We start from the raw sequence: 23859 nt of genomic DNA on the forward strand, positions 1-23859 counted from the left end.
AGACAGATAGACAGACAAGCAGACAGATGAAAGGCCAGAAAGGTTCCTAAAAATGGGGTGAAAGGGTCACATTTTGGAGGGAGAAAAGGAGCCACAGAGATGTGCGGTCTGTCTCCCTCTGCAAGCGCAGAGGTAGCAGCAGCTGGAAGACACGCCCATCCCTCCCCATCCCTGCATCCCAACTCCGCCCCCGGCGTCTCCATGGCAACAGCCTCCGCACAGCGCCTCCCGCCGCTCGGCTCGCTTCCGCCCGACTTGGAAGCCGGATCCTGTTCGGGCGGAAGCGAGCCCGGCGGGCTAAGCGGCGGGAACCCGAGGCCGGCTCGGCTTTTAAAGACACCGTCTCCACCGGAACCCGTTACTGCTGCTGCTACTGTTGCTGCTACTGTACAGAGCTGACAAGTCCAGCTGTCGGAATCCAGGAGGTAGGAGAGAAGCAGATGCTTCCCCAGATGCGCAGGGTGCCCAGGGAAAGGGGCTGTGCCAATCAATGTTTTGGGGCAATTTGTAGAAAGGGTTGGGGGTCCTATGGAATTGAGCCTCCCAAATAAGAGGAGAAATGAGATTGTAATCCCCCAGAGCAGTGAAAAGAAGCCTGGCTTCCCCCTCATCCAAAAAACAAATGCTGATCAGGTTTATAAGAAGGATAGGGTTCCTTGACTGCTTTCCACCCCCACAGAGTCATCTTCTCTCTTCCCTCTGTTACCCTCAGCCTCCCTCTGTCATCCCCTACCTAGGTTATCATTCTGCCTTCTCTCTACCCCAGCATAGAACTGACCCAGGTTTGATCCTAGGCACCTTATATGATTCCCAGAGCATCGTCAGGTAGTACTGCTACCCAGCGCTACTACCCCCAGCCATGGCCAGACCACCAGCTCCGGGCTCTGTAATTGTTCCAGATTGGCACGAGAGCGCAGAAGGCAAGGAATATTTGGCCTGCATCCTGCGCAAGAACCGACGGCGAGTATTCGGTGAGTGTACCCTCCCGCCACCCACTCTGGGGAGGACAGTGTCATTGGTACATCCTGGGGGACAAATAGATGAGGGGGTGTGAGGAATGAGGGGCTGTTCCATTGTACTCTGCTACCTTGGAGTTCTCTGGCAATTCTATCCCTGCAGCCCCTACCCCCAAATTACTTTAGAACTAATTCCACCAACAGAGCCAGGGACATGGAAACACCCGAAGCCATGCCAGGAACTTCTCTCTATCAGCTGACATGCCTTCACAGAGCCTCTCCCCATGACATGCCCTCTACTGAGCACTTGCACAACTGACATTTTTAATCCAACCAACCACACGCACCTTTCACCTAATCACACACCTTCAACTTAACACCTTCAACTTTCAACCTAACACACACCTTGCAGGCCCTGCTCTGGAAAGCAAGTTTTTTCCATACCCTGCTGTCTTCAGAATAAGACACTCTGTGTTCCTTATAGTGAAACCAACTTACCCCAGCAGTGCCAGGTATGACCCAAGCAGGTGGACAGACAAACCTGGTCATGTTGGGAGAGTTCAATTCTGGCAGGAGAAACATATTCACAGGTTTAGGGCCAGAGAAGGAGGACTCTCATGTCCTCAGCATATAGATATGTCATCATCTAGATTGTTGTGGTGTGTGTTATAAGTTTTAATATTCTTTTTTTTTTTTTTTTTTTGGTTTTTGGGCCACACCCGGCGGTGCTCAGGGGTTACTCCTGGATGTCTGCTCAGAAATAGCTCCTGGCAGGCACGGGGGACCATATGGGAAACCAGGATTCGAACCAACCACCTTTGGTCCTGGGTCGGCTGCTTGCAAGGCAAACGCCGCTGTGCTATCTCTCCGGGCCCAAGTTTTAATATTCCTAAAGAGGGGGCTGAAGTCATAGCACAGGATCTGCACTCAGGAGAGAGGAGGAAGACGAAAAAGAGGAGATATGAAAAGGTGCTAAAGCATTTTATGTGAAGCCCTATCAGCAGTACTACTATGAACCACAGTGCAAAAACCGAAAAAAAAGGAGAGTGTCTCTTATAGAAGCAGATTGAGGCAAATGAGGTAGAGGGGCATTGGTGGAGAGAAGTGGACATTGGTAAAGCATTGTATGCCTGAAACCCAATCATGAATAATTTCATAAATTCACAGTGACTAAAAAAAAAAAAAAAAAAGGAGCCAAAACGGTAGTATAGCAGGTAAGGAACTTGCCTTGCATGTGGCACGCCCTGGTTCGATCCCTGGCATACCATATAATCCTCTGAGCACTCTCAGGAATGATCCTTGAGCAAAGAGACAGAAGTAAGCCATAAGCACTGTTGGGTGTGCCCCCAAAAGCAAAATAATAATAATAATAATAATAGAAAGACAGTACAGATGTAACGTACTTTCATTACACATAGTTAACCTAGGTTTGATCTCCCAAGCCTCTGCCTGAAGTGATCCTTGAACATAAAGCCAAGAGAAATCCATGCACACAGATAATGTAGCCCTAAAACCTAAATAATAATAGTAATTATATAACAACAAAACTAATTTTGGTGTTAGAATGGGCCTATCTTCACATCACAGAGCAGTGCTTCATCAGGGGAACCTGCTTGTCCCAGACCTTTGTACTGAGGATCAGGAACCATAGATGTTGACTGAAAGTCCCTAAAGGTGAAACTGTCCACTTAGGTGTAAGGGGCCATGTACAGGCTCCCCCAAACTACCTGACATCCTCCTTGTCTCAGGGCTGCTAGAGCGTCCAGTGCTGCCCCCATCTGTGGCTGTTGACATGGCCAGCTACAAGATCTTTGTGTCTGGGAAGAGTGGCGTGGGCAAGACAGCGATGGTGGCCAAGCTGGCTGGTCTGGAGGTGCCTGTGATACACCATGAGACTACTGGTAAGTAGATACCCAACCCTTTGCCAGTCTTTGGAGGCCTTCCCTAGAATAGAGAAAAGATTCTGGCTATGGACCCTGCAAATGGGGCATTTGTAAGCAACCCTCCCTGTTTACTTCGCAACCCTGTAAAATCATTTCACCTCTTTGAGCCTCTAGTAGCTCTTTTGTTCACCAGGAATGATAGTGAGTTGGTGCTAGGGATATGGCGGTAACATGCAGAGCACCAGGCTGGCACAAAAGTCCATCTTCAGAAAATGCTAACACAGAGCATGTTGGTTAGTTGGGGGTTGTTCTGATAATGCTCAGGGTCTAGCATTGAAGAAGATGTAGCCTGAGTCTTCCCTATACAAAGTTTATGCTATAGACCTTTAAGCCATATCCCTAAAGGGAATGTAGATAGTATCCTGGGACATCTGGTATACTCAGGATGTCCAAGTGGAACTGCTTTGCCTGGTCAAGGTCTGGAATATACTTTTCTTGCAGGCTGGAGGCTTCCCAGACAGGTGTGTTCACTCATCCCACTGAACATTTTTGCAACTCAGCCAGTGTCCCTTCTCCAGTACTCCAGGCACTCAGCAGGGCATGTCTCTCCCCATCTTGTTTCCCTGTCCCACTCTTTCTTTCTGCCTCTGCCCTCGCCAGGCATCCAGACTACTGTGGTCTTCTGGCCTGCCAAGCTGAAGGCCAGCGACCGTATCATCATGTTCCGCTTTGAATTCTGGGACTGTGGAGAGTCTGCCCTCAAAAAGTTTGATCACATGCTGCCGGTGAGGAGGGCCAAGGCCTGGGTGGGTCCAGAGATGCTGCTTCTCCGAGCTGGCCTCTGAGTGACAGGAAATTGAATGGTTACCCAAAAGATTTGTGTGGGAATACTTTATTATTTTTTGCCATATGCAGTAATGCTCAGGAGTTATTCCTGACTCTGCACTCAAGAATTACTCCAGGTGGTGCTTGGAGGAGCCATATGGGATTCAGGAAATGGAACCCAAATTGGCTCCATGTAAGACAAATGTTATTAGCACACTTTGAATTGGCAGTGGGGACTGTGACCCAACCCAAGCTTTTCCCGAAGGACTAGCCACAGTCTTCCTGGACCTCATTTCCAGGTAGGAGGGACGGTACTTAGATTTCTCAGGTTCTATGGATGACACAAGGATTGCCCAGAGGGCAGTCTCACAGCCTTCCATCAAGCCTGAGACCTGCCCCTCCTGGGGTGAAGAGCATGCCAGGATGGCAACTGGCCAATGGGCATACCCTGAATGAGTGGACCGGGCTGGTCAACGCTGATCATGTACTTACTCAGTGCTCTTGCAGAGCATCTGTGGTATCAGGACCATGTGGCAGCTGGTCTGCTCCTTAGTTCCCCAGAGGAGGATACCACTAATTGAGGGGTGATGATGTCATGAACAGGCACCTGTGATCCCCACTTTTGACCCCAAAACAGAAGTCAGGAGCCTGAGTCAAAGACTGGGGCAGAAGCAGTGATTTTATCCTGAGGTTTAGCCTGGGAGGGTGATGAAATGGAAAGGCCCTGCCCCGGAAGTATATTCCTGGCAGAATATATGGTTGTGAGGTAGGGGCTCAGATTCTGTGGCAGAGAACTTAGGGCATTTAAGTGCCTTTTGGTTTTTGGGCCACACCCGGCGGTGCTCAGGGGTTACTCCTGGCTGTCTGCTCAGAAATAGCTCCTATTAGGCATGGGGGACCATATGGGACACCGGGATTCGAACCAACCACCTTTGGTCCTGGAGCGGCTGCTTGCAAGGCAAACACCGCTGTGCTATCTCTCTGGGCCCTTAAGTGCCTTTTGAACTTGGCTCTTCACCTTGGGTGGGCCAGGCTTCTAGAATCTACATATCTCATTGGTTAGGGACTCATATCTGTTCTCCCTTTCCAGGCTTGCAAGGAGAATGCCGATGCCTTCCTCTTCCTCTTCTCCTTTACTGATCGTGCCTCTTTTGAAGACCTCCCTGGACAGCTTGCCCGTGTGGCTGGTGAAATCCCTGCTGTGGTCAGGATGGTCATTGGCTCTAAGTATCCTTTGGGTGACCTCGAGAACACAGAGGCCACACTGAACAGGGAGGTCTCTGGCCCACCAGAGTTCCAGCCACCATACAGGATTGATTACTACAGCTGCAAAAAGGACCAAAGAGGTTAGGGGTACTGCAGGGAAGAAGCAGCCTGGTTTTTTTTTTTCCTCTTTTTGAGTGGAGAATGGAGGTATGTGTCAAGGGATGGCTACATCCAGCTGTTTTCAGGGTTTATTCCTAGCTCTGTGTTCTGTGTGATTCCTGGCATCACTCCTGGCAGGGCCCAGGTATTGTGGTGGTATCAGGATGGAATCAAGGTTGGATTTGTGCAAGGGAAACACTTTCCCAGCTGTGCTGTTCTCTGGCCCTATCAAAGGCTGGTTTCAATGGGGTACTGAGTTTTTTTATTTTGTTTTTGGGTCAGTGATGCTCAGATGTTACTCCTAGACCTGCACTCAAGAATCACTCCTGGGGCCCGGAGAGATAGCACAGTGGTGTTTGCCTTGCAAGCAGCTAATCCAGGACCTAAGGTGGTTGGTTCGAATCCCAGTGTCCCATATAGTCCCCCGTGCCTGCCAGGAGCTATTTCTGAGCAGACAGTCAGGAGTAACCCCTGAGCACTGCTGGGTGTGGCCCAAAAACTAAAAAAAAAAAAAAAAAAAAAAAAGAATCACTCCTGGTGGTACTTGGGGGACCATATAGAATGCTGTGGATAAAACCCTAGTCAGCCATGTGCAAGGCAAGTGCCTTACCTGCTGTACTACCTCTCTGGCCTATGGTACTTCTCAGGTTCCTTGACCCTCCCCCAGATTTGACCAGTACATGCACACAGATGTGCCAGAGCGGGACCTCACAGCCTTCCGTCAAGCCTGGGACCTGCCCCTCCTGCGGGTGAAGAGCGTGCCAGGACGGCGACTAGCCGATGGACGGACTCTGGATGGGCGGGCTGGGCTGGCCGACGCTGCCCATGTGCTCAATGGCCTTGCAGAGCATCTGTGGCATCAGGACCAAGTGGCAGCTGGCCTGCTCCCCAGTATCCCAGAGGAGGACACCCCTGGTTGAGGGTTGGTGATGTCATGAATGATCACCTGTGATCCCCACTCCTGACCCTCAGGAGACCCAGCACAGAAGTCAAGAGCCAGTTCCAAAGGTTGGGACAGAAGCAGTGATTTTATCATGAGGCCTAGTCTGGTAGTGTAACCAGATGGAAAGGCCCTGCCCAGAAGCATATTTCTGGCAGAGTCTATGGTTGTGAAGCAGGGACTCAGATTCTTTGGCAGAGAACTGAGGGCATCTAAGCACCCTCTGAACTTGGCTCTTCACCTTAGGTGGGCCAAGCTTCTAGAATTTGCATATCTCATTGGGCAGGACCCCAGGTCTCAATATCTCCCAGCTCCCTTCTGCAACGTCGCAGGTGCTACCTAGGAAGATGGTACTTCTTCTGTACCCTCAAGCTTATGTGACTTCCACCAAGAGCCTGCATGTTACTGAAAGTCAAACTGCTGGCTGTACCAAATAAATCTTGAATTGTCCATAACTAACCCCCCTGGGTTTCTCAGGTTGTTTGTTTTTGTTTACTCATGTCTTGGCTCAAGTGAAGGGAAGGTGGATAGAGAAAGAGCAATTGAATTACTCTGAGAACTCATTCAGAGAATCAGGATGGAGACCCTTCTCCGGGCTTTCAATCCTTGGTAGTGACCCTTCACCATTCGTCTCACACACAGGGAGAACTGGAGGCAGATCACTCAGCTGGTTCTCTAGTTCTCACCTCCTAGCCTAGGGAGGTGGGCCTCATTTCTACCTGATATAACATTGGCTAGTCACATGGTCATAGGGAGCTGAGTGAAAGTTTGGGATATGTAGTGCATCTATGCATCCACCCAGAGGGAGCCCCTCTTTCTGCAGTGCTATGCTTGAAGCTGTCAGGCTCAGCACAAGGACCCTGCCTCCTGGGAAGTTGTAAAGCAGCATTGGGTAGGGCCATGAAGTAGGATGCTTGTTCTTGGGTTTCATCCCTCCCACATCAGTTGGAGACACTGGTGAGTTCAGTCTATAGCAGCAAGGGGGTGATGCTGACAAAGTGACCTCTTGTACTTTCTCTTACTATCTCTCTAATGACACTCCTTTGACCCCAGAGGAGGAGGCCTAGCCTGCGGCTTGATTGGAGTCTGACCCAGTTGAAAGGCTCTGAAAGCCCAGGTACAGAGACCCCCCCCCACAGACAGCTATTCCATGGAACCCCTCTTGAGAAACTGCACTAGTAGCTCTTGCCCTACCTCCTAGGCATAGCCCTCTGTTTCCACACACCAGTACGTGTCCCCAGATTATTGTACCATATGGTACCCCTAGGAGCTCTTACACACGGGCCCAATTTGTTTCACATCCCTGAATCCTGATTGGCTACTAAGTTCAGCCTGAGGCTCCATCAAACCTTTTAGGGCCCAAAGGACTAAGCTTATGGCAGCCTGTGTCCTTAACAACTAACTAGCTAAACTTTTCCTTCCTTCTTTCTCTTTTCGTTCTTTCCTCCCTCCCTTCCTCCCTCCCTCTCTCTCTCTCTCTCTCTCTCTCTCTCTCTCTCTCTCTCTCTTTCTTTCTTTTTTTGTTTTTTTTTTTGTTTGTTTTTTTTTGGGTCACACCCGGCATCGCTCAGGGGTTACTCCTGACTCTATGCTCAGAATATCGCTCCTGGCAGGCTCAGGAGACCATATGGGACTCCGGGATTTGAACCGATGACTTTCTGCATGAAAGGCAAACGCCTTACCCTCCATGCTATCTCTCCGGCCCCTCTTTCTTTCTTTCTTTCTTTCTTTCTTTCTTTCTTTCTTTCTTTCTTTCTTTCTTTCTTTCTTTCTTTCTTTCTTTCTTTCTTTCTTTCTTTCTTTCTTTCTTTCTTTCTTTCTTTCTTTCTTTCTTTCTTTCTTCCTTCCTCCCTCCCTCCTTCCCTCCCTCCATCCTTCCCTCCCCCCTCCCTCCCTCCCTCCCTCCCTCCTTTCTTCCTTCCTTCCTTCCTTCCTTCCTTCCTTTCCTTTCTTTCTTTTCTTTCTTCTGTCTCTGTTGCTTAGGACCCATATGTGATGCCAAGGTAGTGCCATACTATGCCCAGCTCTTCTTTTAGACAGCTAGCATCCGCCTGGTTCATTGGTTTTTAGCTCTAATAGATCTTACTTCACCAAGGCAGAAAAAAAAAAGGGAGATCTGGTGATCCTGAGCCTGATGGGGACCTACCAAGTACCCGATGTCCCAGCCAGTTTTTCCTCTCTGGATGTGAACCTCCATTAGAAAGGAAACTTTCTTCTGTAGATCAATTTTATTTTTTACCTGTTCATCTATCCCCCATTCATTCATTCATTCATTCATTCATTCATTTATGCATTTATCCACTCAAGGCTTTTAAACAAACCTTGCCTACAAAATAAAAAAATGAATCAGGAGATGAGAATAAGCCCAAAGGTAGAGCACATTTAATCTGGATTTAATCTCTGACACCATAGTGGGCAATAGGGGTGGGAACTGGAGAATCTGCCCTCATTTCTGTACTTCTAGAACTCCGTAGGCAGAAAATCTCAGGGAGCTTTCTCATTTGACTGGTCTGACACTTCAACTTTAGAAAGCACACTTCCGTTACCCCTTAACAGGAATGCTCATGCCCAGAGTTTGTTATATTGGCTTCACAGATGGCCCAGAACACAGTAACCGTGCTGAATAAGCCCAACTTTTCACTCCATACCTGCTCTCCTGCCTGCTCACTGATTGTTACCATCCTCATCATGGTGAGGCAGCTTTGGGCTCTTACTCTGGCAGGACTGTCCCCTCCAGGGTGGCCTGAGATCTGTTCCTTTTTTCTAGTTCTGACAGTTCCCCTACCTGGCCTTCAGCTCTGAATGGTGATAATCTTCTTGGTATCTGTTATCATTCACTGTGGCATTGTCAGGGAACCTTGTTCTTGTGACCCAGGTGAGTACCTCTTCAGGGAAGAAGAGTAGAAACACTGCTCCAGGCCCAGCCATCCTCAGGTTCCTTCCAGCCCTCCTTAGGGCCAGCCTCAATGGTTTCTATCACCACTTGGACTGGCAACATCATCAATATCAGCAGAACCATGCTTAACTTAGTCATGATTTTGATCTGCTCTTGGACCAAGTGTTGGTTTCTCTGACTGAACAACTCACCAAGTAAAGTGAGTGAAGGTAAGGGGGTATGGGAGTGTCCTGGCATCAGTTGGGAGCTGGGAGCCCTGTAATAGATGCTTGTTGTTGTTGGGGCCAGAGAGATAGCATGGAGGTAAGGCTTTTGCCTTTCATGCAGAAAGACGGTGGTTCGAATCCCAGCATCCCATATGGTCCTCCGAGCCTGCCAGGAGCGATTTCTGAGTGTAGAGCCAGGAGGAACCCCTGAGTGCTGCCGGGTGTGACCAAAAAAAAAAGATGCTTGTTGCACCTCCAAGTCTGCATCTCTCACTTGATATTCTCAGCCTGCTCAGCCATCTTCTTGGGAGGATGGCCAGGGACTTGTGACTGACCTTAGGTGAAGATGGGGGAGAGGCAAAAACCTAAGAGTTTAACCTGCCCTCCACAACACGCAGTAGACCTATGACTAGCTCTGCCTCTGCCCAAATATGCACAGAACTCAGATCCTCCACAAAGGTTCCTTCACTCTCAATCTTCATCTTTCAGTCTATTAATTTCTATTCCTCTCCCTTCTATGTAGCCTTCTTCAAGGGTGAGTGAGGACCCCTCGTGTCTCACTGCACAAAGTGGTTGCCTTTTTTTATTTTGTTTTGTTTTTGTTTTGGGGTCACACCCGGCAGTGCTCAGGGATTACTCCTGGCTCTACACTCAGAAATCACTCCTGGCAGGTGCAGGGGACCATATGGGATGCCGAGATTTGAACCACCATCCTTCTGCATGCAAGGCAAATGCCTTACCTCCATGCTATCTCTCAGGCCCCAAGTGGTTGCCTCTTAAGGAAGTGACTCATCACAGGGGCAACTATTTGAGTCTCCAGATTTGTGTTCATCAAGGTCTTGCTGTCAATCTGGAGATGGTCTCTGATGTCCCCGGTCTTCAGTGTTCTCAACTGTAATTCCTCTGCACTTCAAAGGGAAGATGTGAAACCTGCATTCATTTGCCAATGGCCTCTTATGAGGGTTGCCAAGGCATGTCCACCTCCCAGTGCTGCAATTAGGGTTCATTGCCCTCTTTGTGGAGGACAGTGAGCATCTTGTATTAAGTGGGGCCACAGATGAAGCAGGTTGAAGCCTTTCTTCAGAAGATCGTGTGTGTGTGTGTGTGTGTGTGTGTGTGTGTGTTTGTTGCCAAGTATCACACATGCAAGGCAAGTGATTCCTCGCTGCTGAGCTACCTTACCTCTTCAACCCCAGTATATGCTAATTTTCTTTCCTTGTAGAGGGAAATGGAAATAAAAGCCAGCAGTGCTTGAGGCTTAATCCTGGCTCTTTACTCAGGGGTCACTCCTGACAGGGCTCAGGGAACCGCATTGGGTCATTCAAACCTAGGTCAGCTACATAAGACAGGTGCATTGCCTGCTCTGCTATCTGTCCTCAGAAGCTGCTAATTTTTTTTTTTTTTTTTTTTTTTTTTGCTGAGGGGCGTAAGGGTCACACCTGGTGATGCTCTGGATTACTCCTGGCTTTGCACTCCGAAATCACTCCAGGGGCGGAAAAATAGCGTTGGAGTTAGGGCATTTGTCTTGCATGCAGAAGGACTGTGGATTTGAATCCCAGCATCCCATATGGCCCCCTGAGCCTGCCAGGAGCGATTTCTGAGCATAGAGCCAGGAGTAGCCCCTGAGTGCCGCCAGGTGTGACCCAAAAACCAAAAAAAAAAAAAAAAAATCACTCCTGGGGGCCAGAGCAGTGACGCAAGTGGTAGGGTGTTTGCCTTGCACATGATCTCCCGGCTTCCCATATGGTCCCCTAAGCCATAGGAGTGATTTCTGAGTGAATAGCCAGGAGTAACGCCTGAGGGTCACAGGGTGTGCCCCCCTCCCCAAAAATCACTCCTAGCAGACACCAGGGACCTTATGGGATGCCAGAAATTGAATTACAATCTGTCAATGCCCTACAGCTATGCTCTCTCTCTGGCCCTGAGAAGCTGCTAATTTTCAATGAAGTTTCTAAGTCCTAGAGGGCTGGACTCCTAAAGATGGTATTACTGGCTAATTTCCCTGGTCATTTGGTGAACCTTGCCTTAAGCAAGGTCTCTAAATGCTGTTTTGCTCATCTGTGAAGTGAGAATAAGTACCAACCTGTAGGGCCCGGAGAGATAGCACAGCAGCTGATCGGTTGGTTTGAATCCCGGTGTCCCATATGGTCCCCCGTGCCTGGCAGGAGCTATTATCTGAGCAGAGAGCCAGGAGTAACCCCTGAGCACCGCGAAAGTACCAACCTGTAAAGGACATTGGATAGGGTAGAAACTAGTATCTTTTTTTTTTTTTTTTTTGGTTTAAGAGAGACCTGACACAGCACAGGGGAGGTGACTAGGCCAGGCTCTTCATCTCCCAGGAATGCATTTTCTGTATCAACATCTTCTGGCAGCCTTCCCAAATGCTCCAAATGTTTGGTCTGTTCAACAACTGGATGGAAATTCTCCTGATGGCCACACGTTCCTATGGGGCTTGGGGTGCCAGTGACTGTGGCTGAGCTGGTATAGAGCATTGGATTTGGCGGCTCCTGCTTGAACTCATAGCCCACCTGTCAATCACTGTGAATATGAGTGTGGGGCCAAAGAGAGGAGTATAGGTCGGAGGGCGAAAGGGAGAATTGGAGACTGCAAAAGGGAGCTCAGGAACAGATGCAAGAAGGCTAACGTTGAAAATTAGGCTCAGGGGCCGGAGAGATAGCATGGAGGTAAGGCGTTTGCCTTTCATGCAGGAGGTCATCGGTTCGAATCCCGGCGCCCCATATGGTCCCCTGTGCCTGCCAGGAGCAATTTCTGAGCCTGGAGCCAGGAATAACCCCTGAGCACTGCCAGGTGTGACCCAAAAACCAAAAAAAAAAAAAAAAAGAAAATTAGGCTCAAAGACGAAGAAGCAGGGGCAGAGAGAGAGGGCTTGGAATTCGGAGAGTAATTTTGGATGCAGCAGGTGGGGTGAGTTAGGAGATTGGCCCCTGCAGGCCTTAGTTTAGTGTCCAAGAATCTGTAGGCTTTCCTTATGGCCTTCACATCGGGCTTCCAGCCAAGGGAGGCTCTAGGACCGGTACAAACAGAACCTCCAGCCAGCCAGAGGCGGCATCAACTTCACGCTGGCGCCAGCACCTCCCGCCAACCTTGCCCAGGGCAACCACACACCCAGCAGGTGGGAGACGGGGTGGGCCCCGAGACCAAGTCTGCTGGGGAAGCTCAGGGCCCTCGGGGGGCGGGACGTAGACTGGCGGGCGAATGGCTGGGCCTGGTGAAAGAAGGTCCCGCCCACTAAGAGGTGTGGTTTACGGTGGGCGTAGCCTCGTTGGAGGGCGGGAATCAGAGTCTGGGCGGGGTTTGGGGGCCCAGTTAGAAGCTTGCAAATCCTAAATGTGCCAGAGGGCAGCTAGGGCCCCAACAGAGTGGAGATCCTAAGAACCTACGCTCCTCACAGCCCAGGTACCAGGAGAACCTCATGTTTTAAAAAATGAGATCATGGTGAATACAGAGTTAAGAAGTTGTTAATAGTTAAAGAGTTTTGACCATGCTTCAACACTCATCCCTTCACCACTGTTCATTTTCCATCACCAATTTCCCCATTTACCTTCCTCTCCTGCCACCCTCACCCTACCTTCTAGCAGCCTACAGCAGGCTCTCTCTCTCTCGCTCGCTCTCTCTCTCTCTCTCTCTCTCTCTCTCTCTCTCTCTCTCCCTCCCTCTCTCTCCCTCTCTCTTCCCTCTCTCTCCCTTCTTTTTTCTCCTCTCTCCCGTTTTATCCTTCCTTTTAAGCATTGTGTGTTTTGTTTTGTTTTGTTTTTGGGTCATACCTCGCAGCACTCAGGGCTTACTCCTGGCTCTGCGCTCAGAAATCGCCCCTGGCAGACTCGGGGGACCATATGGGATGCCGGGTTTCGAACCACCGTTCTTCTGCATGCAAGGCAAAGCCCTACCTCATGCTATCTCTCCGGCCTACTGTGGTTTGTTTGCAGGTTTGCAATACTACTACTCAAGGAGTATCATGCATATCACTTTACGTGCTTTCAATTCCCAATTCTTGTCCAGAGTGATCATTTCCAACTATTATTGTCATCGTGGTCCTGTCTTTTTTTGGGGAGTGGGATCATACCCGGCAGCGCTCAGGGGTTACTCCTGGCTCTATGCTCAGAAATTGCTCCTGGCAGACTCGGGGGACCTTATGGGATGCCAGGATTCGAACTACCATCCTTCTGCATGCAAGGCAAATGCCTTACCTCCATGCTATCTCTCCAGCCCCAGGTCCTTTCTGTCTTAACTGCATTTCCCATGCACCATTTCTATTGTCTTTGGGTGTTATTCTCATACTATGAACCTCACCTTCTTCTATTGGAAACTTCTAGCTGTACGTTTGGGCTTTGTCAGCATATTCAAGGTAGGCACAATATCTATGTTGGATACACATGGGTAACAGTGCTGGCTCTACTGCCTTTTGACTGTATATATTTTATGGTGATATTATAAATCAGGATTTACTTCACAGAGTCTTTAATGAAAATTCAATGCCAAGCACTTGCACACAACGCATAGATCATCGATGAATTCATAAGATCACAACAATTACCGTTGTCGATTGGCAATAGACTGAGAAAGAAAGATGCTTTTGTCTAGATTTGTTCAATATTCTCTCCAGCCCTACCTCAAACAGGGTTCCAGGATTGAGGGCTAGATATCTTTGTGTCTTTGACAAATGATAACTTCTTTCTTTATGTTTTTCTTTGTTTCTGGTGGTGCTCTGTGCTCAGAAATCATTCCTGGCAGGCTCCAGGGACCATATGGGATGCCAGAGATCAGACCTGGGTCCGACACATGCAGGCCAATGCCCTACCCACTGTGCTATCACTCCAGTCTTCTTTCTTTCTTTCTTTCTTTCTTTCTTTCTTTCTTTCTTTCTTTCTTTCTTTCTTTCTTTCTTTCTTTCTTTCTTTCTTTCTTTCTTTCTTTCTTTCTTTCTTTCTTTCTTTCTTTCTTTCTTTCTTTCTTTCTTCTTCCTTCTTTCTTCCTTCTTCCTTCCTTCCTTCCTTCCTTCTTTCTTTTTCTTTCTTTCTTTCTTTCTTTCTTTCTTTCTTCTTTCTTTCTCTTTCTCTCTTTCTCTCTTTCTTTCTTTCTTTCTTTCTTTCTTTCTATCTTCTTCCTTCCTCCTTCCTCCGTCCTGCCTTCTTTCTTTATTCATAGTTTCTCTTTCTCTCTTTCTGTCTTGGTGTCTTTCTTTCTTTCTTTCTTTCTTTCTTTCTTTCTTTCTTTCTTTTCTTTTCTTTTCTTTCTTTCTTTCTTTCTTTCTTTCTTTCTTTCTTTCTTTCTTTCTTTCTTCTTCCTTCCTTCTTTCTTCCTTCTTCCTTCCTTCCTTCTTTCTTTTTCTTTCTTCTTCCTTCCTTCCTTCCTTCTTTCTTTCTTTCTTTCTTTCTTTCTTTCTTTCTTTCTTTCTTTCTTTCTTCTTTCTTCTTTCTTCTTTATCCTTCCTCCTTCCTTCCTTCCTTCCTTCCTTCTTTCTTTCTTTCTTTCTTTCTTTCTTTCTTTCTTTCTTTCTTTCTTTCTTTCTTTCTTTCTTTCTTTCTTTCTTTCTTTCTCTTTCTTCTTTCTTTTTCTTTCTTTCTTTCTTTCTTTCTTTCTTTTTCTTTCTTTCTTTCTTTCTTTCCTTTCTTCTTCTTTCTTTTCTTTCTCATCCTTCTTTCTTTCTTTCTTTCTTTCTTTCTTTCTTTCTTTCTTTCTTTCTTTCTTTCTTCTTCCTTCCTTCCTCCTTCCTTCCTCTTTCTTTCTTTCTTTCTTTCTTTCTTTCTTTCTTTCTTTCTTTCTTTCTTTCTTTCTTTCTTTCTTTCTTTCTTTCCTTCCTTCCTTCCTTCCTTCCTTCCTTCCTTCCTTCCTTCCTTCCTTCCTTCCTTCCTTCTTTCTTTCTTTCTTTCTTTCTTTCTTTCTTTCTTTCTTTCTTTCTTTCTTTCTTTCTTTCTTTCTAATTTTTTTATTGTTTTTGGGTCACACCTGGCAGCACTCAGGGGTTTCTCCTGGCTCTACACTCAGAAATCGCTCCTGGCAGGCTTGGGGAACCATATGGAATGCCAGGATATGAACCACCATCCTTCTGCATGCAAGGCATGCTATCTATCTGGTCCCTTGTTTCTTTATATTTTTTAAATGTTCACCTGTAAAATGAGAATTTCCCCACCTACAGGAATTCTTGTGATGAAAACATTCAAAATAGTGTGTTGCACTTAATAAGTGCTCTATAAATGACAGTTATGAAGGCAATCATTCTCTGTTTGACCCCATCTAGGTCCAGTACCTGGTGTTCTTCCTGCATTTCACTGTGTGGCTTTTGCCTGACTGCTACCCAGCCTGGATACTAAGATAAAGTACAAGTGCTACTTGATCAATCAGGTGCTAGCAGACCACTGGGATTCCCTTGAACCCTGGCCTTGATCCTGACCTTGTGTTCTACCCACCCCTCACCTGTTCAGCCCTTCTCTGCCCTGTCCTCCAGCTTAGCTGTACTTACGGAGAGGATTGACTGGTTTCTCTCTCTTTTCTACCGGGTTCCAGCAACTCTCCAAAATCTGCCCAGGCCATGCTCTTTGGTTTTTTGTTTTGTTTTGTTTTGTTTTAGCTTCTCTTTCTTAATCCTTTCTGCTTCAGAGGTGCCATCTAGCTTGCCCAGACTGACCAACTCACACTTTCTATACACTGCATCAGGGACACTGTGCCTGGAATCCTGGGTGAAAGAGCTAGTGAGATGGCACTGACCTTCCAGAATAACATATCTCTCTGGATGCTTCTTCCTTTGGGATTCTCTGCTTCTGGTCAAGGGTCTGGGCAGTACCATGGCCAGCAGCCACACAGTGATTAGAAATTGAGATGAGAGGCTGACTTCTCTGCACTACCTCTCTCTCCCTATACTCCAAGTTTTATCCAAAGTACAATAAATATAATAAACCTATATTTGTGCCCCAGCATGCCCAGTCTATGGGCCACCAGTCCTTGCCTACTCTGTGTAACAAGTGATTCATATGATGACGCTGTGGGAACCAAAATGAATATAGGGGAATGTAGAATCAAATAATTAACGATGGGGCTGGATGGAAGTGGATGCCATCTCAGGCCACGTGGCTTCGCAACCCCCATCCAGCCGGCGGGTCCCAGGCTCAGGTGATCGGCGTAATCAAGACTCACTCACAGGCAGGCATCAGGAAGCATCAACTTTATTCATGCCCTATTCACCACATGTGTGTGGCCTACTCATAACCTTTCAAGCACAGCCATACTTCGCTAGCCCTGCATTTTTTTTTGTTTTGTTTTGTTTTGTTTTGTTTTTGGGCCACACCCGGTAACGCTCAGGGATTACTCCTGGCTATGTGCTCAGAAGTTGCTCCTGGCTTGGGGGACCATATGGGAAACCGGGGGATCGAACCGCGGTCTGTCCAAGGCTAGAGCAGGCAAGGCAGGCACCTTACCTTTAGCGCCACCGCCCGGCCCAGCCCTGCATCTTAATTCCTTTCAGCCATCTTTCCTTTGGGCTCCATGCTGATCAAAAGACCAGAACGCAGAGACCCAAAAGCCCCAGAGCCTAGCAGGGCAGAGCCCTCATCCCCTGGCTCAAAGGTTTATCTACCTATTCCAAGACCCCTCCCAGGAATGGGCGGGGTCTTGCAGGTAAGGTCACACCTAATATTCAGTTCCCAAGACCCCTCCCAGAAATGGGAGGGTCTCAGATAGGTACACCTAAATCCAGGGTGGAGTTACAGGGGAAAGAATGAATTTAATCATTCTGAATTGAATATAATTCAGTGTAGGGGAAAATCTATTGGACATTGGGCCCTGGGCCCACTGCCCGATATGCTCATTAAGGTCTGTAGTGTAGAAATAAGGACATGAGGCTTTACTGCATTATCTTGACAACTAATCTGTGATGAAGGAGTCAAGACTATATAATGGAGAAAGAAAAGCTTTTTTTTTTTACAGATGGAGCTGAGATAACTGTAGAGCTACATTAAAAAAGGAATCAAAGGGCCCGGAGAGATAGCACAGTGGCATTTGCCTTGCAAGCAGCCGATCCAGGACCTAAAGTGGTTGGTTCGAATCCCGGTGTCCCATATGGTCCCCCGTGCCTGCCAGGAGCTATTTCTGAGCAGACAGCTGGGTGTGGCCCAAAAACCAAAACCAAACAAACAAACAAAACAAAAAAAAAACAAAACAAACGGGCCCGGAGAGATAGCACAGCGGTGTTTGCCTTGCAAGCAGCCGATTCAGGACCAAAAGTGGTTGGTTCGAATCCCGGTGTCCCATATGGTCCCCCGTGCCTGCCAGGAGCTATTTCTGAGCAGACAGCCAGGAGTAATCCCTGAGCACCGCTGGGTGTGGCCCAAAAACCAAAAAAAAAAAAAAAAAAAAAACAAACTACATTCTATATTACTATTTAACAGTGTATTCAAAATATCAATTCAAAATAAATGACTTGAACATTATATTTAAAATAATAAAATATGTAGAAAGCAGCTGAAATTTGTTAGAACCATATTAGGGATATTTATGAAGCCTTAGCACCAATAGAAAAGTAAAAAAGGAAGAATAAAATAATGGGATGTCATCAAATTAGCAGTCTTTTATGTATTTTTCATTTATTTGTTTTTTGTTTACTTAGGTTTTTTGGGCCACACCCAGTGGTGCTCAGGGGATACTCCTACCTCTGTGCTCATAAATCATTCCTGGCAGGGTCAGGGGAACCATGTGGCATGCCGGGGAACCCTGGTCTGTCCCAGGTCAGCAGCGTGCAAGGCAAATGCCCAACTACCATGCTATCACTTTGGCCCTAAATTAGTAGTCTTGGGGCCAGGAAGGTGGCGCTAGAGGTAAGGTGTCTGCCTTGCAAGCGCTATCGTAAGACAGACTGAGGTTTGATCCCCTGGCATCCCATATGGTCCCCCCAAGCCAGGAGCGACTTCTGAGCGCATAGCCAGGAGTAACCCCTGAGCATCAAATGGGTGTGGCCCAAAATCCAAAAAAAAAAAAAAATTAGTAGTCTTTTAAACAGTGGAAAGTAGCTACCCACCACCACAAACAAACAAATAAAAAACCCACATTAGGATATTTGTACATCTTACATCTATAAGGGGTTAATATCTAAAATGCACGCAAAAAAGCTCAACAACCAAAATTTAAAATATGGGTCATATTTTTTTTTTGTTTGGGCCACACTTGTTTAATGCTTAGGGATTACTCCTGGCTATGCACTCAGAAATTGCCCCTGGCTTGGGGGGACCATATGGGACGCCAGGGGATAGAACCGCAGTCCGTCCTATGCTAGCGCTTGCAAGGCAGGCACCTTACCTCTAACGCCACCTTCCCGGCCCCAGGTCATATTATAGACATGATAGACATATAGATCAAAATAGACATATTGCCAAAGGAGACATTAAAATGGATCACAGACACGTGAAAAAAATTACCCAATATCATGGCCAGAGAGAGAGAGAGAGAGAGAGTAGGAGGTAAGACTTGTACCTTGTATACAGCCCACCTGGGTCAATTTCTGAGTTCTGCTAGGAGTGATCCCTAGCACAGAGTCAGAAGTAAGCCCTGAGTATAAATGATGTGACCCAATAATAAACGAAATGCCCAACACATGCCAGAGTGATAGTACAATGAGTAGGGCATTTACTTTGCACATACACAACCTGGGTTCAACCCCCAAATGGTTCCCTGAGCCACCAGAATTGATCGCTAAGTGTAGAGCCAAGAATAAGTGCTTACTCAGGGCTTATTCGCAGGTGTGCACCCCTTAAAAAAAAAAAAAAGCCAACATGGGCCTGAGAGATAGCATCGAGGTAGGGTATTTGCTGTGTATGCAGAAGGACCATGTTTCGAATCCCGGCATTTTATATGGTCGCCCAAGCCTGCCAGGAGCAATTTCTGAGCATTGAGAGTAACCCCTGATTGCTGCTGGGTGTGACCCAAAAACCAAAACACCCCCCCAAAAAAAAGCCAGCATCATGTATAATGAGAGAAACTCAAATCAATACTATAATGATTTATTACCTAACACCAATAAGAATGACCTAAGATGTAGAGAAAAAGCAACTCTGATATACAATTGGTGATGTTATTTGGCTCAGCCTCTATGGAATTCTATATGAAGTACCTTTAATAGAGGGGTGAGAGAAACAGTACAGTATGCAAGGCACTTGCTTTGTACTTGGCTGACCCAGGTTTGATCCCCAGCATCACATTCCTGCCAGGAGTAAGCCCTGAGTACAGCTGGGTGTGTCCTCCCACAGAAATGAAAACGATATAAAAGTGGAGATTTCATATGATCTAGCCATACCACTCCTAGGCAAATATTTAAAGGATTACTTTAAGTTCAACAGCACACAAATGACATTAATTCCAAAGACCACTTACATTTATGCTCAAGCAGCATTTTTCACAATAGCTAAAACATACAAGCAACTTAACTGCTTGTGTAGAGATGTTGGGATACAAAAGCAATGGTATAGATTTTCTACATAATATTATGTCATTACAAAGGCATTGTGCCATTTTGAACATAATGTATAAAATGTGTGATTATGCTAAGCAAAGTAAGAAAAAATTAGTCAAAACTGGACAATTTCTGGGTGGTTTCACTCAGAATATCAATAACTAAAGCAAAAGAACTGGCAAAAATAAAAAAAGAAACTAACCCTGATGCTTAAAGAACACTGTGGTAGTTATCAGAAGGAAAGGAATGGCTGAGGGTTCTTTTTGGTGGTGTGATTACTCTGGGACTAAATCCAAAAGCAGCAAAAACACCATGTCAAAGAGATATCTGTCCGCCCATCTTCATAACTGCATTCATTACAACACAGGTGCCATTATCTGATGAACGGACAAGAAGATAGAGTATACACACCAGAATATTACTTCATAGTGGAAAAAAAAAAAAACAAGAGGCTACTACTCAGAGCAAAATTGATCAATCTTGGGTCACTGTTATATATTATTTATTTATTGGTTTTATTCTTATTCTTATTATTTTTTTTTTTTTTTTGGTTTTTGGGCCACACCCTGTGACACTCAGGGGTTACTCCTGGCTCTGCGCTCAGAAGTTGCTCCTGGCTTCTTGGGGGACCATATGGGACGCCGGGGGATAGAACCGAGGTCCGTCCTAGGCTAGCACAGGCAAGGCAGGCACCTTACCTCCAGCGCCACCACCCGGCCCCTATTTATTGGTTTTAAAGCCACACCTGGCGATGCTCAATGGTTACTCCTGGTTCTTCTCTAAGGAAATCTGGTGGTGCTTGGGGTTGATGGGATGCTGGGGTTGAACCCAAGTTGGCCACATGCAAGGCAAAGGGCCTACATTGCTCCAGCTCATTTATTTATTTGGAGTCCACCACCAAAGTGCTTAGAGCTTACTCTTGGTTCTGTGCTTGAGATCTGTCCTGTTGGGGCTCAGGGGACGACCATATGTGATGCTGAGGATTGAATCAATGTCAGCCACTAGCAAAGCAGTGCTTTACCCATTACTCTACCATATCACTCTGATCCTCAGTCCCCCTTGAGAATATAATGAAAAAGTGGCCAGTGAGGTGGCGCTAGAGGTAAGGTGTCTGCCTTGCAAGTGCTAGCCAAGGAAGGACCGTGGTTCGATCCCCGGCGTCCCATATGGTCCCCCAAGCCAGGGGCAATTTCTGAGTGCTTAGCCAGGAGTAACCCCTGAGCATCAAATGGGTGTGGCCCCCAAAAATAAAACAAACAGGGCCCGGAGAGATAGCACAGCAGCGTTTGCCTTGCAAGCAGCCAATCCAGGACCAAAGGTGGTTGGTTCGAATCCCGGTGTCCCATATGGTCCCCCGTGCCTGCCAGGAGCTACTTCTGAGCAGACAGCCAGGAGTAACCCCTGAGCACCGCCAGGTGTGGCCCAAAAACCAAAAAAAATAAAAATAAAAAAAAAATAAAATAAAACAAACAAAGAAAAGTATATAATGAAAAAGCAAACTCAGAAAAAAGATCAGAGTTGCTAAAAGGAGACTAGGAATTAGGTGAGAATAGTACAAAGGCAAAAACTTACAATTATAAGATAAATGTATACTAGTGGTATACACTCTGGTAATTTTTTTTTTTTTTTTTTTGGTTTTTGGGCCACACCCGGCGGTGCTCAGGGGTTACTCCTGGCTGTCTGCTCAGAAATAGTTCCTGGCAGGCACAGGGGACCATATGGGACACCGGGATTTGAACCAACCACCTTAGGTCCTGGATTGGCTGCTTGCAAGGCAAACGCCACTGTGCTATCTCTCCGGGCCCTTTTTTTTTTTTTTGGTTTTTGGGTCACACCTGGCAGCGCTCAGGGGTTCCTCCTGGCTCTATGCTCAGAAATTGCTCCTGGCAGGCTCCGGGGACCATATGGGATGCCGGGATTCAAACCACCGTCCTTCTGCATGCAAGGCAAATGCTTTACCTTCATGCTATCTCTCCGGCCCCTACTCTGGTAATTTTGAAAGTTATTAGGTGGGACAGTAGATCTAAAATTTATCATACAAGGATAAAGCCATTGGGGCGGGCAGGGAATTAAACCCAGTGTTTCACACTTGCCAAGCATGTTTATCTTATTTTTTTCTATTTCTTTTTATCAATGTGAAATAATGGATATTAGTTAAGCTTATTGCGGTAATCATTTCACAATGTAGGTGGTTAATAATTATTTACAGATCTTAATTTTTTTGGGGGGGTACACACCTAGCAGTGCTTAAGGCTTCCTCTAAACTCTCTTCACTCAGAAATCACTCTTGGGGCTGGAGAGATAGCACAGCGGTAAGGCATTTGTCTTGCATGCAACCAATCTGGGATAGACCCAGGTTTGATTCCCCTTATCCCATATGGTCTCCTGAGCCTCCCAAAAGCTATTTCTGAGTGCAGAGCTAGGAGTAACCCCTGAGCACTGCTGGGTGTGGCCCAAAAACAAAAACGAAAACAAAACACTCCTTGGGGCCGGAGAGATAGCATGGAGGTAAGGTGTTTGCCTTGCATGCAGAAGGTCGGTGGTTGGAATCCCGGCATCCCATATGGTCCCCTGAGCCTGCCAGGAGCGATTTTGGAGTGTAGAGCCAGGAGTAACTCCTGAGTGCTGCCAGGTGTGACCCAAAAACCAAAACAAACAAACAAACAATCAAAAACACTCCTGGGGGCTGGAGTGGTGCCGCAAGCAGTAAGGTGTCACGCTAGCCTAGGATGTACCGAGGTTTGATCTCTCGGGTCCTATGTAGTCCCCCAAGCCAGGAGTGATTTCTGAGAGTATAGCCAGGAGTAACCCCTGAGTGTCACTGGGTGTGACCAAAACCCCAACAGAAAAATAAGTAAATAATCACTCCTGACAGTGCTTGGGGGACCATGTTGAGTGCCAAACTCAAGTTGATCCTCTTCAAGGCAAACACTTTGCCCACTGTACTATCTCTCTGGCCCATACATCTGAAATGTATATTGTGCTCTATGTCAACTATATATCAATAAAACAGAGGAGAAGAATAACATATTGGGCTAGGATTTTAAAGATAATAAAAATTATTTCATCTCTTTAGGTCAACTGAGATCACTCTCAATGAATTTCCATATCAGTTAAGATGCCATGTCTCAAAGAGGAGCTAGAGTACATATCTTTGGCTGTGAAATCCTGAAAATTGCCTTTTCCCTCTTTCAGCCCCACCAGGTGTGGCCCCAAACTAAAATCTTAAAAATATGGAGCCAGGGGCAGAAGCAATAGCACAGCCGTAAGGCCTTGCACATGACTAATACAGGACAGACCCCAGTTTGAATCCTGGCATTCCATATGGTTCCCCAAGCCTGCCAGTAGTGACTTCTGAACACAGAGCCAGGAGTAACCCCTGAGCATCGCCGGGTGTGATCCAAAAACCAAAATATATATATGGAGCCAAAGTGACAATACAGAAGGTAGGGCGCTTGCTCTGCACACAACTGATCCAGCTTTGATCCCTGGCACCACATATTATCTCTCAAAGCCTTGCCAGGAGTGATCCATGAGTGCTGAGCCTGGAGTAAGCCCAGTGCACCTCTGGATGTGGTTCCTCAACCCTCTTCTGCAACAATAACAACAACAACAAATCTTTAAAAATTAGATGGACTGGAGGGATAGCTCAATGTATAATTTTCTTGCTAGAGTCTGGATTTGATTGCTAGCATGTAATGGTCCTCCAAACAACACCAAGAGTGACTCACCAGGGACCAAGCTGGGAGTAGTCCTTGAGCACTACCAGGATTGTCTCTCAAACTGAAAGATAAAAAAATAAAATCTGGGCAAAAAAAAAAAAATCTATACTAAAAATTAAGGTGAGACAGTACTAGTGGTTAAGTATACGTGTTTGTGGTGGAGTCAGAGCTGGGTTTGGATATTAGCCTTGACTCTAATTAGCTGTGTCACCTTAGGCAAGTTATTTAATCCCTTGAACTTCAATTTCATCATCTATAAAATAGGGAATTCATAGAGTTGATGAGAGATTTAAATGGGATAATGCCCGTGACTTAACCTGTACAGGCCCCGTGTCCTCATCTATTAAGTGAGAGCAGCAATAGTCGCCACTGCCTCAGGTTGTGGTGGAGGTGACATGAAGAATCTAGGCGTGATGTGCTTAGAACCACACCTGGCACATAATCTGTGTGCAATAAGAGTTATTAGCAGCAGAAGTATTAGTGTGTGATGGATCCATACTCCTGTATTCATGCTCAGCACCTGGCAATTATAGAGTGCTAGCTTAAATGACAGGCAGTAAGCATTAGGAAGAAAGCAGCTTTCACAGACTGGGATGATTGCCTACTGGGC

General features: G+C 46.6%; 1 protein-coding gene across 1 annotated transcript; it reads left to right on the top strand.

Moving 5' to 3' along the window:
• The first annotated feature begins 348 nt into the window (after window positions 1-348).
• Window positions 349-6428, top strand: CPLANE2 (ciliogenesis and planar polarity effector complex subunit 2). The gene is made up of 6 exons (XM_049772109.1): window positions 349-425; window positions 815-971; window positions 2705-2857; window positions 3500-3624; window positions 4755-4891; window positions 5697-6428. Exons 2-6 carry the CDS (start codon window positions 860-862, stop codon window positions 5947-5949), a joined length of 780 nt encoding a protein of 259 aa, XP_049628066.1. The 5' UTR covers window positions 349-425; window positions 815-859; the 3' UTR covers window positions 5950-6428.
• Window positions 6429-23859: the final 17431 nt, after the last annotated feature.

The sequence above is a fragment of the Suncus etruscus genome, chromosome 4 (genome assembly GCF_024139225.1).
Source record: "Suncus etruscus isolate mSunEtr1 chromosome 4, mSunEtr1.pri.cur, whole genome shotgun sequence".
Lineage (NCBI taxonomy): Eukaryota > Metazoa > Chordata > Mammalia > Eulipotyphla > Soricidae > Suncus > Suncus etruscus.

Coding starts and splice junctions, on each gene's coding strand:
- CPLANE2 (XM_049772109.1), top strand. CDS start 860: ATGGCCAGACCACCAGCTCCGGGCTCTGTAATTGTTCCAGATTGGCAC. Junction 972..2,704: donor GAACCGACGGCGAGTATTCG/GTGAGTGTACCC, acceptor TCCTTGTCTCAG/GGCTGCTAGAGCGTCCAGTG. Junction 2,858..3,499: donor GATACACCATGAGACTACTG/GTAAGTAGATAC, acceptor TGCCCTCGCCAG/GCATCCAGACTACTGTGGTC.